The 16954-nt window shown below is 42.8% G+C and overlaps 1 protein-coding gene across 3 annotated transcripts; it reads left to right on the plus strand.

The window, feature by feature from the left end:
• Positions 1-1323: 1323 nt before the first annotated feature.
• On the plus strand, positions 1324-16473 carry LOC141102803 (serine/threonine-protein kinase pim-3-like). 3 transcript variants are annotated; one of them, XM_073591819.1, is made up of 6 exons: positions 1324-1628; positions 10637-10737; positions 11393-11443; positions 11552-11915; positions 12832-13008; positions 13958-16473. In XM_073591819.1, exons 1-6 carry the CDS (start codon positions 1544-1546, stop codon positions 14158-14160), a joined length of 981 nt encoding a protein of 326 aa, XP_073447920.1. In that variant the 5' UTR covers positions 1324-1543; the 3' UTR covers positions 14161-16473. The 3 variants fall into 3 exon arrangements, with proteins under 3 accessions (XP_073447920.1, XP_073447919.1, XP_073447921.1); XM_073591818.1 differs by lacking the exon at positions 1324-1628 and adding an exon at positions 7778-8216; XM_073591820.1 differs by lacking the exon at positions 1324-1628 and adding an exon at positions 10246-10559.
• The last annotated feature ends 481 nt before the right edge of the window (positions 16474-16954 follow it).

The raw sequence follows: 16954 nt of genomic DNA on the forward strand, positions 1-16954 counted from the left end.
CCCCCCCAATCTTTCCTGTCCCCAACCCACCCCTTTCATTCATTGGATTTTAGTTCTTTCAATGATGGAGTCTCAGCATCACATGTGGGTGTTACCTAGGGTGGTCTGTATGCAAATTATGTCTGTCTAGGAACGCCCACTCCTCCAGACTAATATCCACCTGTCAAGGCATTTCGATATCTGCATAACTCCTCCCAAGAGCCAGCCCACTGCTTGCATCAGAGCCATGGGGCGTGGCCATCAGATGATGTCACCCGGTGAGTCCGCCTCTTGTGACGTCACAACCAAGGAAGACAGCCTCAGGACAAGAGCATCTTCATTTGTTTTTTGTGGGTAACCGGTGGCAAGGAAGAAGGCAGCAGCGGTGAGGAACCCTCCCTTTCCTGACGTACCGGGCTGCATGCTTGGATAAGGGTCTGGTAAAGATTTTGGGGGGACCTCACACCATCTTTTAAAAAATGTTGCCATGGAGCTGTCCCCTCTAAATCCATACCAGACCTTTCCGTCTGGTATGGTCTTGGGGGGGGGACCCCACGCTGTTTTTTTCGTGAATTTTTTTAGCCGGCAATTTTATCTTTTACATTCAGCTGTCAGCGGGGATGCCCACTAACAGCTGATGATTTATCAGTTGTTAAGGACGAGGCTTCCGGATCCCGCTCCTTAGCAACCAGCTATATACAGTGAATGTATAAAAAAAAAGAAAAAACTCAAATCGCAAAACACAAATCGTGGCAAATTTGCGGTAAAAACGCAGTACTTGCGCTTTGGATGCGGGTCCGTTGAAGTCTATTACATGCAAAACGCTGCATTTTGCAGGAAAAAAAGTCTCACAACCCTTTCCAAAAACGGAGAGGCACAAAAATGCATTGATGTGAACGTGTTCCACAGGAACCCATGTTAAAAAAATTCCCTGCATTGCTGCAAAAAGCATCAAAAAACACATTCATGTGAATGAAGCCTCAGAAGCTGATTGGCTACCATGCACAGCTGCACCAGATTTTGCACTGTCCAGTTTTAGTAAACCAACCCCAATGTGTAAACCCTGTGTCTTCAAAAGTCGCAGGCAATCGCATTGGACCAAGCTACGACGGTCTGCGGTCTACAGGCACCTTAACGCTCGTGGGCACGAAGCCAACGGTCATGTGCAAGAAAATTAATCGCCGTGGATGTAAGCACAGAGGCGTCATCGGCACCCCCTCCCCAAGCAGCTGCAACAATCGCAGGCTTGACACAGAATGCTTGAGCTGTACAGAAGCATGAAGCTCCATACTTAGTCACCAAAGGGTGGGTGGGTGTGCAGCTTCGCCCTCCCCTAGACACTCCCTCTGGCTCTGTCAGCAGTATCATGTTGCAGAGTCCTTGAGCCTCAGTCAATGTGAACAGTGCTGTCTAAGAGGACTGTTCATCCCTTGGACTATACAAGCTAGGGACTCCTAGGACCAGAGCGGACTACAGGAGGAAGGGAGGTGGTCAGCTTAACTAGAATACCACAGAAGAAGCTGTCACCCTTCAAAAAGACCCTTTTTTTGCTGCTTAAACCACCATGTCAACTGTGCAAGTCATCTATCACCAGAAGATCCATAATTACCATCTAAATTCGGTTTTCCCCAAAGACGACATGCCAGCTGGTGAGTTGCATCTGCAAAAAAAAAAAGATTCAAAAAAATTGTTACTTATACTCTGAGTGTTGCGTTACTTGGAAAATTGGTCTTTTTTTGATGTGCGTTGTATACATTGTATCACTTGACCAGTTTGATAGATGTAGACGGTGACAGCCTCTGATGTATTAGATTGTAGAAATATTTTTTTCTTTTGCATGTGGTCGTGATTCACAAGATCCTGACAGATCATGACAGCCACGGTTCAGATCCATATTAAAGGAGAATTTACAGTGATTTCTGTGATGCATGAGAGTGGGAGGCGGTGGGTTAGGTAACCACCGGGGACACCTAGCTGTGCAAAGGGAAACACACACCATCTGGGCTATTATGATATAACACCGGCTCCTGGTGCTTTATTTTTTTTTTGTAAAAGCACCGGCTTCTTCGGTAGCGGCGTCCAAAAAAAAATAAATTTTTAATTAAAAAATAAAAACCCAACACACCCGTGGCCCCAGCATGGGGGGACCCTAAGCAAAGATTCACGATAATTTGGTCGATACCGATTTAAAACACTTTTTTTTTTTTTTTTTTTTTAAATCGAAGAGCTTGCAATCATCAGTCACACATTGACACATTTGAATCGAATTCGAACAGGGAGGACCGGACTGAAGGTTGCTGACCTCTGACTTATAAATAACAAAAGGGGGGGTGGGGTAGGGTTGGAAGAGTGCAAAATCTATTTTTAGCCGGCTGCTGTGCCATCTAACAGTACACGTTACAATATTGCCAAACGCAGGAGGCGGTTTAATTAGAAAGCAAGAAAGGGCTTTAAAAAATTTGGGTAAAATTTTTTTGATTGCAATGGCTACGGTGTTAAATATCCTTAAATAAAAAAAAGGATTTATCGTTGTAGATTTAGTACGCAGATTCCATGCCGGGGGTTAGCCAGCGGACGCTATAGTGGAAGATGTAAGATTACATAACATGGCTGTTCTCTGGGATCCTAAAGGAAATAGATATTCGTGACCTATAGAATTGAAAAATGTAAAAAGGTGGTTGTTTATGCATTGAACGTTTGGTTGGAACATTATTCCCCTTTGGCTAAGGAGTGTACAGGAAGCTGAAATTTTTAGGCACGCAAAAAAAATGCTATCTTCAGCAACCTCCTAGAAATACTGCGTTGTCGTAAATTGCTGCGCGAGATAAACATATATCTGGAAGCTGCCGTTCTCCACCGTGAAGTGGCGGAATTCCTGAATATAAATAGGTGGTAGATCTGAGCCATTTTGTAACTGCGTAGTAGCTCAGGGCGGTATTAAGAGGGAATTCTGTAGCAGGGAGGCAATGAATCGAGCACCATAAGAGGTTAACAGAATTTGTATGAGCTGGCTGGCAAGAAAAATGTCAACAAAGCGCTCGCGGCTGGCGCCTAGTGGCCGAAGTTCAAATCAAAACCACACCAGCAGCAATTTGCTGGAGAGAGAGAAAGCGGTTAGGCAGCTGGCTTAGCATGACACACAACAAGGCGCGCCAAACAACAATACAACAACGTGAGGAAGAAACGCGCGTGCTTTTTTTTTTTTTCTTTAATTGGTCTCGGTTACGCTGGGTGTTCACCGGCGCAGGTTTCGATGACTTGCGGACTCTTTTCTAAAATTAGAAGAGTGGAATGCCAACGGCTCGCAGGAGATCCTGACCTAAATAATTAGGAAACGCAAAGCTTAGTTTACAAACGACGTAAAGGTGAATCATACTTAAGGGGAGGCGTGGACTTCGCGAGTCGTATTTTACGCAGGATTCCCAAATTCTCCACCCTAGGAACGGGGTGAAACAACCCCTTGTGCACTTATAAATGTGCCGAACATGATGGTAAATCAAGGCAAGGCGTTGCGGTCGGTGTCCGGGATGGCAGGGGGCGCTGAATTTATAATTATTAATAAATCCCCTTTATCTTATTATCCAACTTTATTTTATTTTTTTCAATTATTGACCCATGTACCACAAGAGAATGTAAAAGGCAGTCAAGAAAAAACACAAGGTCGTAGAAGTTATGCGCGTTGTGTTGACATGCGTCACAAAAATGGCATCTGCTGCGTTCCTAATCCCGATTGGGCATGCCTAAACCATATCTAGCAATTTATCTGTAGCACCCATGCCTTAAAAGTGAAAGCCTAGCATCAGCATGGCCTGGAGTGACTAGGCTTACCCTAATTGTTATTAAACCAAGTCTCTTGGACAGCCTTTCGCAACCAAAGGAACCCCAAAAAATGTTCAGGTCTCAAGGAACCCTTACTAAAACCAATAGGCAAAATACCCCTTATATTGGTGGTCAGTAGGAAGAATCCTCCCACCCCCCTACAGTGGTGGTCAGAATTCCACCCTTAAAGACAGTAAGATATTTGGTGTCCTGGTATTGGCTTTGCCAAGTGGTGTTGGCCCTGGAACTTTGAAGGCACCATCAAACGGTGGTCCATCAGCCATGGCTCAAGGAACCCCTAACAACCTCTGGATGAACCGTAGGGTTCCACAGAACCCTGCCTGAGAGTGGCTTCTCTTGACAGCTAATTAGATCTCGCCATTTCCCATGAGCGTATCTAACAAACGTAGACTTGTTTTTCCTCAATGAGGCTCCATCGGTAAACCAGTAGGCCCTGCCACGCCTCCTGTTAATGCCTGGGCTGGGTGCAAGGGAGAGGGAATTGGGGGGTGGCGGCCATGCCAAAACATGCAGCAAATTTCTAAATACATCCGGCAAGGGTGACGTTAGAAAACAAAATTGGACACGCCTATAAAGAAGCATGACTAGCACGATCTGTATACAAAGTCATTTTCTACGACTTTGACTGGTACCTTTGTGCATGAGATAGGCATCCAACAGAGGAGGCTGTTGCTTTGTGCATAGGCGGCAATTATTAAAGTGTGTGTAAAACCCCAACAATGAACTTCCTGTGTTATCTCAAGGAGAGTAAATAGCCCTCTGGGACCTTATCTTGTGGAACGATTAGCCGTTATGTTGTGGGGGTGGGACTAGTATAGTTTGGCAAGAGAAAACTGGGCAGGGCTGACACCACTCAGCCTGACTCCACAATAATGCTACAGGTTGTCAGCCCACAACAGGACTGAGGGCTCATTCACATGGGATGAGCATGAACATGTGTGTGTCTATGCGGCTGGCATTTGCGTACAATTTAACAACAATCTGCATGCTGGTTACTGAGCGTTTGCCTGCAGATGGTTTACGTCCGGGGCCGCTCATCTGCCCCTGTACTCTTGCAAATGCTTGGATGTACGGTGACATGCAGCCAGCCATTGATTTGTATACAAACACACGTCACTTCCGGACACGTAAACACACGCCCATTCACGCCGTACGGTGTGAATGAGCCCTTGGGCCCCAGAGGCATTTCTGACGGGTCTACGTCTATTTTCTGTGCTCCAAAGGAATAGAGTGAAGGAAAATGGGCGTTTAGGGCAGACAGACTGTATGTTTTGTTTTTATTTTGCCCTCTTAGCTTTTTACGCAACATCATTATACAGAAAGGAATGCGTATATCAACGCATGTCTAAAATTATCTGCGTGTGTAGCAAGGTGAGGCAGTTTATGGTGGCATGTATGAGGTAGTTACAGATACATGTGAGACTCCTAAATAAGAAGTAGGTGCTTGTTTTATGAGGTAATTCTCTTTACAAGTTACCTCAGAGGAATGCAGCTAAGATAAAATAAAATAGGATAGGATATGGTTTTTATTGTTAACATGCACTGAGGTGTTTGTTGGATGTTTTGTGAGGTATTTATATATATTATATAATATTTATATATACAGTATATTTCCTAGGTGCATTCCTCTGAGGTAACCTGCGTGTGTGTGTGTGTATATGTATATATATATATATATATATATATATATATATATATATATATATATATATATATATATATATATATAATGAATGTGTGTGTGTGTGTGTGTGTATGTATATATATATATATATGTATATGTGTGTGTGTGTGTGTAAATAGCTGCATTACTCTGAGGTAACCTGTATAGAGAATTGCCTCACAAAACAAATCAAACACCCCTGTGCATGTTAAAAAAAAACATAAATTATTAAAAAAAAGAGTTTATGTACTGTATATATTCTCCAATGGTTGCCACTGCACAAATATCAGAGATAAAAAGAAATGGGCCTGGTTGCGCAGCAAAGACTGTAATGCATGTAATTCAAAATAGAGAGCGGCACTCATGGGTCTTCAAAAGGTGAATGCACAATGAAGGTTATATTTCAACGTTTCGATGAGGCACAAACTCGTCTTCCTCAGGACCGACGTCCTGAGAAAGACGATCTTGTGCCCGGACGAAACAAAAACCTTCATTGTGCGTTCACCTTTCAAGACCCCGTGAGTGCCGCTCTCTCTTTTGGAATATATATAGATATATCTATACACATATCTTAGCTGCATTCCTCTGAGGTAACCTACAGAGAATTACCTCACAAAACAATTAAAGGGTAAGTTCACCTTTACAGAAAAATCTTTACGGTGAACTTGCACAGGACCCCCCCCCCCCCATCCCTGCCAGTCTCGCTGACCTGGATCGCGGCAATCTCCCGTTCTGAGCCCTGGTATATCCGCGTCAGGAGTCCGGCGGCTTAGAAATCCCCTCGGCATCCACGCCCCCAGGAGTCCGGGGGCTTAGAAATCCCCCTCGGCATCCACGCATCTTCTTCCCAGCTGACAGAGAAGGCTACGCGGCTTCCGATTGGTCGGCGCTGCCCATGTAACGGCGCCGACCAATTAGAATGCTCCAAAAACGTCCGGACGGGGAACGTTTTACGGATTCAACTGCGGGGGATTTCTAAGCCATCCCGGACTCCTGATGCGGATATACCAGGGCTCAGAACGGGAGATTGCCGCGATCCAGGTCAGCGGGACTTAGGGGGGGGGGGAGTGAGGAGGGGGTCCTGTGTAAGTTGCCCTTACTGATTTTTCTGTAAAGGTGAACTTACCCTTTAAATATCCTTTTGCATATTGAAAAAAAAAACTAAAAAAGAAAAGAGTGTATGTGTGTGTGTGTGTGTGTGTATATATATGTATATATATATATATATATATATATATATATATATATATATATATATATATACTCTTTTGTATATTTAAATTTTCTAACATGCACAGGGGTCTTTCAATTTTGAGGTAATTCTTTATACAGGTTACCTCAGAGGGATGCTGCTAAGATATATATATATATATATATATATATATATAGATATATATATAGATATATATCTATATATATATCTATATATATATATATAGATATATCTAAACTAAATTTTACTTTTTAAATTTTTATTTTTAACATGCACGGAGGTGTTTGATTGTTTTGTGAGGTAATTTTCTACACAGGTTACCTGATAGGATAATAAAATAGGGTTTGGTTTAATAGAAGAAAAAATAAAGTTTTGCTTTTTTGTTTTGTTTTATTTATCTTGCAGTGAGGTGTTTATGATTGCTTTTGTGAGATGCCATAATCTGGTGTTTGGTTCCCTATAGAAATCTCTTGTATTTTTTCTCTCATCCCTGGTCCCCACGTTTTCTTTGCACATGTCCCTATGGATGGTGGTGTGAGCTCTGCAGACCACCCAGCCCCTCTCAGGCAGCCTCCCCTCAGCCCCTCTCCCTGTGTGGTGCTCCTTTACCTCATGTGCTCCCAGATTTTGCCGCCAAAAGCAAAGCCCACTCTCATCCTATAGGAATGTGAGGAGGTGGGGAGCACATGAAGCCCCCCTCTCTCTCTCTCTCTCTCTCTCTCTCTGCTCTCCTGTATTGCCCACTGCTGTGCCCTGCAGCCATCACCTCATCCAACCCTATTCTTTTGCAAATGTGTAAACTCTCCCCCATCAGCAGCCATGATTTCATAGGGTGATAGGCTGCTAATGAGAACGCTGTGGAAAATTCCAACTCTCAATGAGTACTTAGGAAATCTTCTCCACACATTGTTTAACTTTTTGTGTTTTGGGGGGGGGCAGTTTGAAAAGGCGGGTCCGGCCAAGAGGAGGAGGAGGGGGTATAGGAAAGACAATAGCAAAGCACTCTTGCTTGCTTAGCCGCGCCCCCTCGCTCGCTTTGCATTTAAATGCTTAGCCCGTCGCGGAGCGCCCATTGGCTGCCCGGCGGTGGGAGGTGTGAGCGGGGTGGGAGGGAGCGAGCGTGAAGACAGAGAAGACAGAAAGAGAGGGAAGGGCCGGCCCCGCCTTGGCGCGCGAAAGGAACTCCCGGGACGCGCCGCGATTGGTTGCAGCCGCACTGCTCCCTCGCGCTGATTGGCCGGCCCGCGGACAGAAGGGTAGTGGGATACAATTTTTTAGAGCGCTCAGCCCACACGTGGAGCTTCTTCGTTGTTCTACCGGCCGGCGCTGCACGCGTGTTTGGTGTGTACTTTTTAAGTGGAGAGAGTCGGGGAAAAGGAATCATGCTGCTGGCTGCTCCGGAAACGTTCTTGGATCATCCCATCAATCGTTATTATAGGACGTCCGAGGACAACAATAATGTCAGCCCGGGGTCCTCCAGTCCGTGCCCGGTGGCTGATGAGCAGGGCAACCTCATCGGAGGTAAATGAATGGGATGGGGGGCGATTGGGCGAAACATTGCTAGCTACAGCGCATTGATGGTGCACGTGGGGGGCAGCTGTTTATTTATTTTGTGTCTAATATTTATACTTTTAGATATAATGTATATATGTATTTTATTTTTTATGTACTTTTTTTTTTTTTTTTAAATTTAGTTTTGTTTTTTTTTCCCCCCAATTTTTCAATTTTTATATATATATTATTTTTTAAATTTTTATTATTTTTATTTTTAAATTAGTTTTCCCCAAATTAGTTTTTTGGGGAAAAAAAGTCCAAGACTAAATTAAAAAAGTACATAATATTACAATTTTTTTTATTTTTTTTTTATTATAAAAATGAATGGGGGGGGGGGGGGGATTTTTTATTTTTTTGGGTGTGTGTTCATCATGGCACATGACTTGTCACATTGGATGGGCTCTGCCTGCTGCGGATCTGTTGCCATTATTTCGGTTCAGCTGCAGCATGTGATCTGATCTCTATGAATGGCTTTGATCTTCTTCTGTGTACAGTCGATGTGGCTTATTACTCGTGGTGTGTGTGTGTGTGTGTGTGTGTGTGTGTGTGTGTGTGTATATATACACGCTGCACATGAGGGAGGGGGATGGGTTTTGTTGTGATTTTTATTTCTATGGAGAAGGGAGATGAAGATTAAGAAATACCTTGTATCTTTTCAGCTGATACTGATCAGGATGTAGTGCAGAGGATACATTGTATACAACAGAGCTTGTGAGGGTGGATGGGATCACACTGTATACAGCTGATTGAGGGGAAGCTGGATTCAACTGAATTTATAGATAGGGGGTGGATTTTCTTTATACAGATTATTAAAGGAGGGGGTGCATACTGTATTATACAGTTGATTGGGGGGGGGGGCACTGTATATAGTTTATGGATGGAGGCATACTATATACAGATTGCAAATATGGGTGGTGGGGGGGATGCACACTGTATACCAATGATTATGGATATGGGGGGGGGGATACTGTATGCAGATGATTATAGATGAGTATACAGGTGATTATGGATAAGGGTATACAGATTAGGGGGATATGCAGATTATAGATGGGGGGGGGGGGGGGGGGAATACTGTATACAGTTGGTTATGGGGGTACTGTATACAGATAAGTGGGAGGAGGCATGCTGTATATTATAGCTATGGGGGAAGGGACACTATATACAGCTGACTATGGATGGGGGTATAGCTTATATATGTGAAGGCGTACTGTATACAGCTGATTTACTGCATACAAATTATAGATGGGAGTATACAGATAATTAGGGGCATATTGTATATAGATAGGAGGAGGCATGCTGTATACAGATTACTATAGATATGGGGGCACACTGTGTGCAGCTGATCATGGATGGGGGGAATGCTGTATACAGCTGATTATGGATAGAGGTATACAGATTATATCTGGGGGGTGCTGTATCCAGATTTTAAATGGGGGGGGGGGCTACTGTATACAGTGGATTATGGATAAGGGGTATACTGCATACAGCCAATTATAAAAATAGGGGGGCGGCGGCAGCAGCAGCCCACACTGTATACATCTCCTTGTAGATGGAGGGGGCAGTGCATACATCTAATTATATACGGGAGCACATCGTACGTAGCAAAGCTGAGATTGAATTTGTGACGTGCCCATCCATTCAGTTCACGTCTGCAGCCGTCACTGTCTCTCTGCGTCATTGCACATGGTCTGTTGCTAATAGTAAGATGTATCTGCAGTGTTGGGTCCACATCCTATGATCTACACTAGATAGGCACCCCCCCCCCCCAGCCCTCCCTGCCTGCTTTGCATTACCTGCAGTATGTGCCGGGTTATGCTACCTGCAGCAAGAGGCTGCAGCTATTGATCTGGCTGGGGTGGGGGCGGCTTTGCAGATGAGACGTACGCTGTGGTGCAGTGAGCAGCGGCGGAGTGTGGGGTGGTCTCCTCCTGAGGGAGGGGTTTCCCTGGGATACCCGCAGAGCTAAGCCTGGGAAGGGGTTTGCCTGTTCTGCAGGGAGTCTCCCTGGTCCTGCTGTGTTTTTTCTTGAAGATGCTGCTGTGTGAGTGATAGATATATCTATCTCCACACATAACCACTGCACACAGGACTCATTATGACAGCATCATGGCCTTTCTGCATCGTGACTCACCCTCTGTATACGTTTATGAAAATATCTAGTGATGAGTAAGAGCCTCATGTTCTGAGATCATCACTTAACGTGAGCAGATATAACGAGATGGGTGGTCTGCGTGGACCTCACACTCCGATAGTTCAGCCACTGCAGTGCCATGGAGGTTCTTGCTGTACCTGCCCTTAATATCCTTTCAGGTATATTGACTTGTTAGATGTAAGGATGCTTGATGGCATCAACAGTTGGCTAACCACCTTTCTCTCTTCCTTTGCAGTCCCAGAACCCTTCGAGAGCTGCTACCAGGTGGGGCCTGTGATCGGCACCGGTGGATTCGGCACCGTCTATTCGGGAGTCAGGCTGGCAGATAAGCTACCGGTAAGTTGTTTTGTATAGTGGTAGTTAACCCCCTTTTATGGCTGTGGACTTGGGGCTGTCTGTGTAGGGGTGTGTGAGCTAGAGATGATATAAAAAAAAATTGATAGAGATAAAATAAAAAAAAAAATTGATAGATATATCTATCAATTTTTTTTTTTATTTTATCTCTATCTCTTTTGCTATTTGTATTTAAGCATAGGTGCCCTACTTTAGTGTTTTGCAGTCAATGGGGTGGATTTACTAAAACTGGAGAGTGCAAAATCTGGTGCATCTGTGCATGGTAGCCAATCGGCTTCTAACTTCAGCTTGTTCAGTTAACCTTTGACAAAGAACCTGGAAGCTGATTGGTTTCTGTGCGGAGCTGCACCAGATTTTGCACTCCCTAGTTTTAGTAAATCCGCCCCATAGTCTTTTATAAAGAGCCAGCTTGTTGAGAAGGGTAAAAGTCCTTGCATAAAGGCAGGAAATATGGTGCCATAGCATTTAAATCAATGGTAGAAATCCTCCTCTACAGTCTATTGGGTGTCTAAGTGAAGCCATACAAACGAATGCTATTTTTAGATAGTTGGATTCCATTGAAATGATGCATTTAGTTTAAAAGCTGCTACATTGGAACTTGTGTGGCAGTGCAACTAATGTCTGTTTTTGTTTACAGGTTGCTATCAAGCATGTGGCAAGGGACCGGATCGGAGAGTTTAAGCATATGGTAAGCAGTCATATTCTTAATAGCTCAGATTGCTAATGGCGCATCACATAAAAATGCTGAATCGGCCTGGCTTCATGAGGCTTATCATGTTTGTTTGTTTCTTTCTAGAATGGCACCTTGGTCCCTCTAGAAATCTGCCTTCTAAAGAAAGTGTCAACGGGCTGCCGCGGGGTGATCAAGCTTTTGGACTGGTATGAGCGGCCGGACGGTTTTATCATCATCATGGAGAGACCGGAGCCCGTGCAGGATCTGTTTGACTTTATCACCGAGCGGGGAGCTTTGGGCGAGGACCTTGCCGCCAACTTCTTCCGGCAAGTGGTGGAGGCTGTGCGGCACTGCCACACCTGTGATGTGGTGCACCGAGACATCAAAGATGAGAACATTCTGGTGGACCTCAGGACGGCTGAGCTCAAGCTGATCGATTTTGGCTCAGGCGCACTGCTGCGGGATGCGGTTTACACAGACTTTGATGGTTAGTTTCCATTCTATTGCCTTTTTTTTTTTTTTTTTTTGTTAAACTCCATACAGGATTTCTGTAAACTGGGGATGATTGGCAGTTAATCGGGTCAAAACAATTCACTAGGGCATTGGTGCCTGTTCTATTAAGCTTACTAAAGTTGACCATACAATTTTTTTTTTTCTTATTTAATTTCCTTTTAGATTCACCTTCAACTAGATTGCATACAAATTGAAAGTGTTTAGGTTTGTCCTCTGCTCCTATTATATAGTTTTGGTAAATCTAAAGGAAAATTGTATGAAGTATGGTCAGCCTTGGTGCTGAGCTCTTGGCACATGTGACATTTTTATGCATTCTGGCAACCAGTTTCCTGGGACTTGACACTCGTAAGACACATGTTTCAAACTGGCGGCCCTCCAGCTGTTGCAAAACTACAAGTCCCAGAAGGCATTGCAAGGCTGACAGTTACAAGCATGACTCCCACAGGCAGAGGCATGATGGGACTTGTAGTTCCAGCCGGAGGGCCACCATTTTGACACTCCTGCTCTAAGATGAGACAAGTATACTTGGGGAGATTTACTAAAAATGGAGCACTCAGTATCTGGTGCAGCTGCGCATGGTAGCCAATCGGCTTCTAACTTCAACTACTTGTTCAATTAAGCTTTGTCACTAAAACCTGGAAGCTGATTGGTTTCTATGCACAGCTGCACCAGATCTTCGCACTCTCAGTTTTAGTAAATAACCCCCACTGAGTCCCAAGTACTCGTGTGCCGTCCATGAGATTTTCCATTTCTTTGGGATCCCCAGTGATCTTCTTCAGAAAACAAAACAAAAAAACGAACAGTTATGGGTGCTGTAAAAGACAGCTTGCATTGGTTTGTTACTTTTTGGATGTTCTTGAGTTTAAATGTTCATGTTTTTTTATTTGCAGGTACACGAGTGTACAGCCCACCAGAATGGATCCGCTTCCACCGATACCATGGACGCTCAGCTACCGTGTGGTCCCTTGGCATCCTGCTATACGACATGGTGTGTGGCGATATCCCCTTTGAACACGATGATGAAATTCTTAAGGGCAAGATACAGTACCGCTGCAGGGTATCAAGAGGTAAGCCAGTCCTTCACGCACTCATTAATGGTCACTCTCATTGGGGTTTGATGTACTAAAACCGGAGAGTGCAAAATCTGGGGCAGCTGTGCATGGTAGCCAATCGGCTTGTTCAATTAAGCTTTGTCAAAGTCTGGAAGCTGGTTTCTATGCACAGCTGCACCAGATTTTTGCATCCCGTTGTGTTGCCCTTTTTAATGTCCAGGAATAAGGTTTGCTCTTGGGCTGCATTCGCCTGGGCATTTAGCCACGCAAAGTGCGCCCAGCCACGATCATTGCAGGTTACAGGTGGCTGCACAAGCAGTCACCAACAGCTGCGGTTGCCATCAGCCTGTCATTGTACTGTATCAGCATGGAGCTGCCAATTCCAGCTACAGAAATTGGTAGATGTTGCTGCTGGGATTTACAGCTTGGCTAAACGCCTGTGCGAATGCAACCCTAGCGATTTTTAGTTTTTCTCATTCAGTGTAGTTCTGGGAGAGCAACACCCTTTCATTGTGACTAGGGAGGCCATAAGCTGTTTTTTAAAGTTGGTTGTTAAAGTAAAGCTTTCAAGAAAATACAGGGGCTGCCAATGTTCACCTATACTTGCAAGTACTAGTTGACTCGCTGCTATACTGATGTATATCCCACCACTAGTTCTCACATAATTTCATACATTTATTGGCTTATTTGTAGCAGGTCAATACGACATCCATGTGTTAGCTTGTCACTTCAGTCTTTTCCCTTATGGGTTACTTTTAACAAGGGGAATAAAAGATCTTGGGCTTGTATAGTGGAAAAGAATGTATTTAGTTGCTTTGGCTAATACAGTTAGTCTTGCCATGATCTATTAGTATAATTGGCCCCCAGCATTGCTTCCAGATATGTAGGCGGTGACTGTTTGCATCAATTATACACCTATGTTCCATGGTCTAAGTTCTATTTTTTTTTTTTTCTCCTCCTGCAGAGTGTCAGCATTTGATTGAGATGTGTCTGTCAAAGAGACCCTCAGACCGACCAACCCTTGAACAGATCCTCTCACATCCCTGGATGTCACAGCAAAAGCTCCTAGACCAAAAGGACAATGGCAAAGTAACAAGAAAGCTGGACCAAGAATCTAGCAGCTCAAGTCAGGAAAGCCGTTTAGCCCAAAAAACAGACGCTCGCTGAGCGACTTGGAAAAGGATATTGCGCAGTCCCGGCACAGAGGGGCTGTCGTGGATCTGAACGTCCGGTCCCCCAGGCTTGGATTCCCAGTGGGATAGAAGGAGCTGTCCCACCCAAGTGATATACCTCGAATGGGGGGGGTCTTCAGAAGGAATTTTGTTTGCTAAGGAATGTGGTGACTTCAGACTGTGGACTATATCCTAGAGACCCCTCACTTTACCAAGAGAGACTTTGATAGTGGGGGTGGGAGGGTCACGTGAGCAAGCAGGAAGGGCGGGTAGCCTGCTATGCCATGAAGGGGCTTCACTAGCAAGCATATATCTGTATCTTGCTTAAATTTTTATTTTTTTTTTTTATATATATTCAGGTCCTATCTGCTGTTGACAACACATTATGAACAAGTGCTCGCTTTTAGAAGTGCATCCACTTAAATGTTGACTCAACCCAAAATCATTTTGTTTAGGGATAGGTGCTACTTACTTGAAGCTCGCTGTTTTATGTTTTTTGGTGTTTAGCTGCAGGCTTCTCTAAGGCTAACATTGGACATCCTTTGTATTTACATTTTATAATCTAGTTTAAAAAAAATGGAGATAGATATAGATATCTATATCTTCTCTATTTCTGCATCATCATTTAATAACATGCATGTAAATGTAAAGCCCAACACAAGGTGTTTAAACCTGGGGTGGGGAAAAAAAAAATTATATATATATATATATATATATATATATATATATATATATATATATATATATATATATATATATATATATATATATATATATATATATATATATATATATATATATATATATATTTTTTTTTTTTTTTTTCAGGGATATAGTTGGCCTTTGAACAGCCCATGTAAGCAATAGTAACCATATATTAGAATGGGCAGTAATTGTAATTTATTTTGATTTTGGGGGTGTCTGTTTTTAGGAGGATGTACTTCTCAAAATGCCAGCAGGTTTTAATAAGGCTGTAGAATCTAGCGATAACACAAGACCTGGTAAGGGATGCTACTTTGGCTGTGTGTATTCCACGATTTCAGATTTTTTATTTTTCTATATATATTTTTTTTCCTCAACAATCCAGATTGCTGAAACATGTGTTCCAGTCTTTATATCAGATGTTGAGAATCCTAAGGCTCCACACTGTCCCATTGTACGATCAATGGAGGAACTTTTTTTTTTTTTCAATGTATCCCTCCTTGCTGCTAATAGGGGACTGTCACCATGGCACAGTAGTGAAGGGAGTTGAGGGAAAAGCTTGCTCAGGGAAACTGGCTTAGTGCTGGTATTTCTGGCAGTGCCTGCATTCTCTAGGACCACTCGTCAAACATCTACTCCACAAGAAAGTATGCCGGATCTTTTAAACCAAGACTTTGGATCAGTCCTAAATTCTTTCTTTTTTTTTTTTTTTGGTGACTGCGTTAGTTGTCAGCAGAACTGGTTTACAATGACAAGTATCATTGCAATTCTTAATTTATTACTACTTTTTGTTTATTTTACATCTTAAACAACTTGGGCAAAGTTGTCTTCATGGCCTTAAATCTTTTTAGAGATGTTCCTGTCATTTTTGTTGTACATTATTTCTATGTTTATCAAAAGTGCCCTGGGCAAATTCACCATCATCCTGTGGGTAGATGGATGTAGACATTCATGATCTGCTCCAAGCAAGAAACACGCTGTTCTTGTGAACTTCAGTTTACAGTTTGATGCAACAGAACTTTAATTTAGGGGCTCACTACTGTGTTGAGCAATGGTTTAAGTTCTGAGCGCACCCTTTTTTTAAAAACTTAGTGTACCTGTTGGCAGAGGCAGCATTTTTAGCATGAGGAATGTTGGCAAAAATTGTGATAATTTTATGTTCCTTTTGAAGCTCATAGGCTTCAAGTTGGTACATCAGTTGCCTTTTGATACAGGTACTCTTTAAGAACACTTTGAAAATCTTTATTTTCTTAACACTCACTCCTCAGTAACTTACTGATCATTCCCACACTGAGCAAAATGGGGGTTTAACTCTGCCTAATGGAACCAGTTGGGTATAAAAAAATTTGAATCTTTGGTACATTCTGTACCCTTACAGTGTTCACTGGTTATGTCCTAATTTATTTAATTTAATCTATGTAACTTGCGCCTTTTTTTCCAGTTTCGTGAGGCGAACTTTATTTATAAAGTGACTTTTTTTTGTTTCTTATGAATATTTATAAGAATCTTTGTTACGTTCTGGACGTCAGAATTTTTTTTTTGGGTCAGTTTTATTTAATGTTTAATTATATCTATTTCTTTTAATAAAATTTTTTTACAAGTTAAATCTTCTGTTTTTTGTGTATCTTATTTAGCAAATGTAACTTGTAGATAATTTGCCATTCCAGAGCAAAGTGATGGGTTGTCTTGGAATTCTACCCAACATTACTTGTGCCTCCTTCTCTGTTGCTCAATCTGAGCCCTTGGAAATACCTACAAAGATATTTCCACTATTGCAAGACTTGTTGGTTGCCAAAATCCCAGTATATGTAGAGAAAAGAAGAAATCCCCTTAAGGAATTGGGACTTTAAGAGGCAACCCGTACACCAGAAATCAGTATAAAACATTCATTATTGCATATTAAAGATTAAAAAAATAGACATAAAAATTGTAAAAGTTACAAAGTGATCTATAGACATATGTATGAATACATGTTTCAAGCAATATGAGGATTCTCTCCAGTGAAACTGATGCATTTCAGGTTAACGCCTTTCTTCAGGGGTGTTTTACAGGAGATGTATCTTTAACAGTATTCTATCAAATAATAC

This window comes from Aquarana catesbeiana, linkage group LG07 (assembly GCF_042186555.1).
Source record: "Aquarana catesbeiana isolate 2022-GZ linkage group LG07, ASM4218655v1, whole genome shotgun sequence".
NCBI lineage: Eukaryota > Metazoa > Chordata > Amphibia > Anura > Ranidae > Aquarana > Aquarana catesbeiana.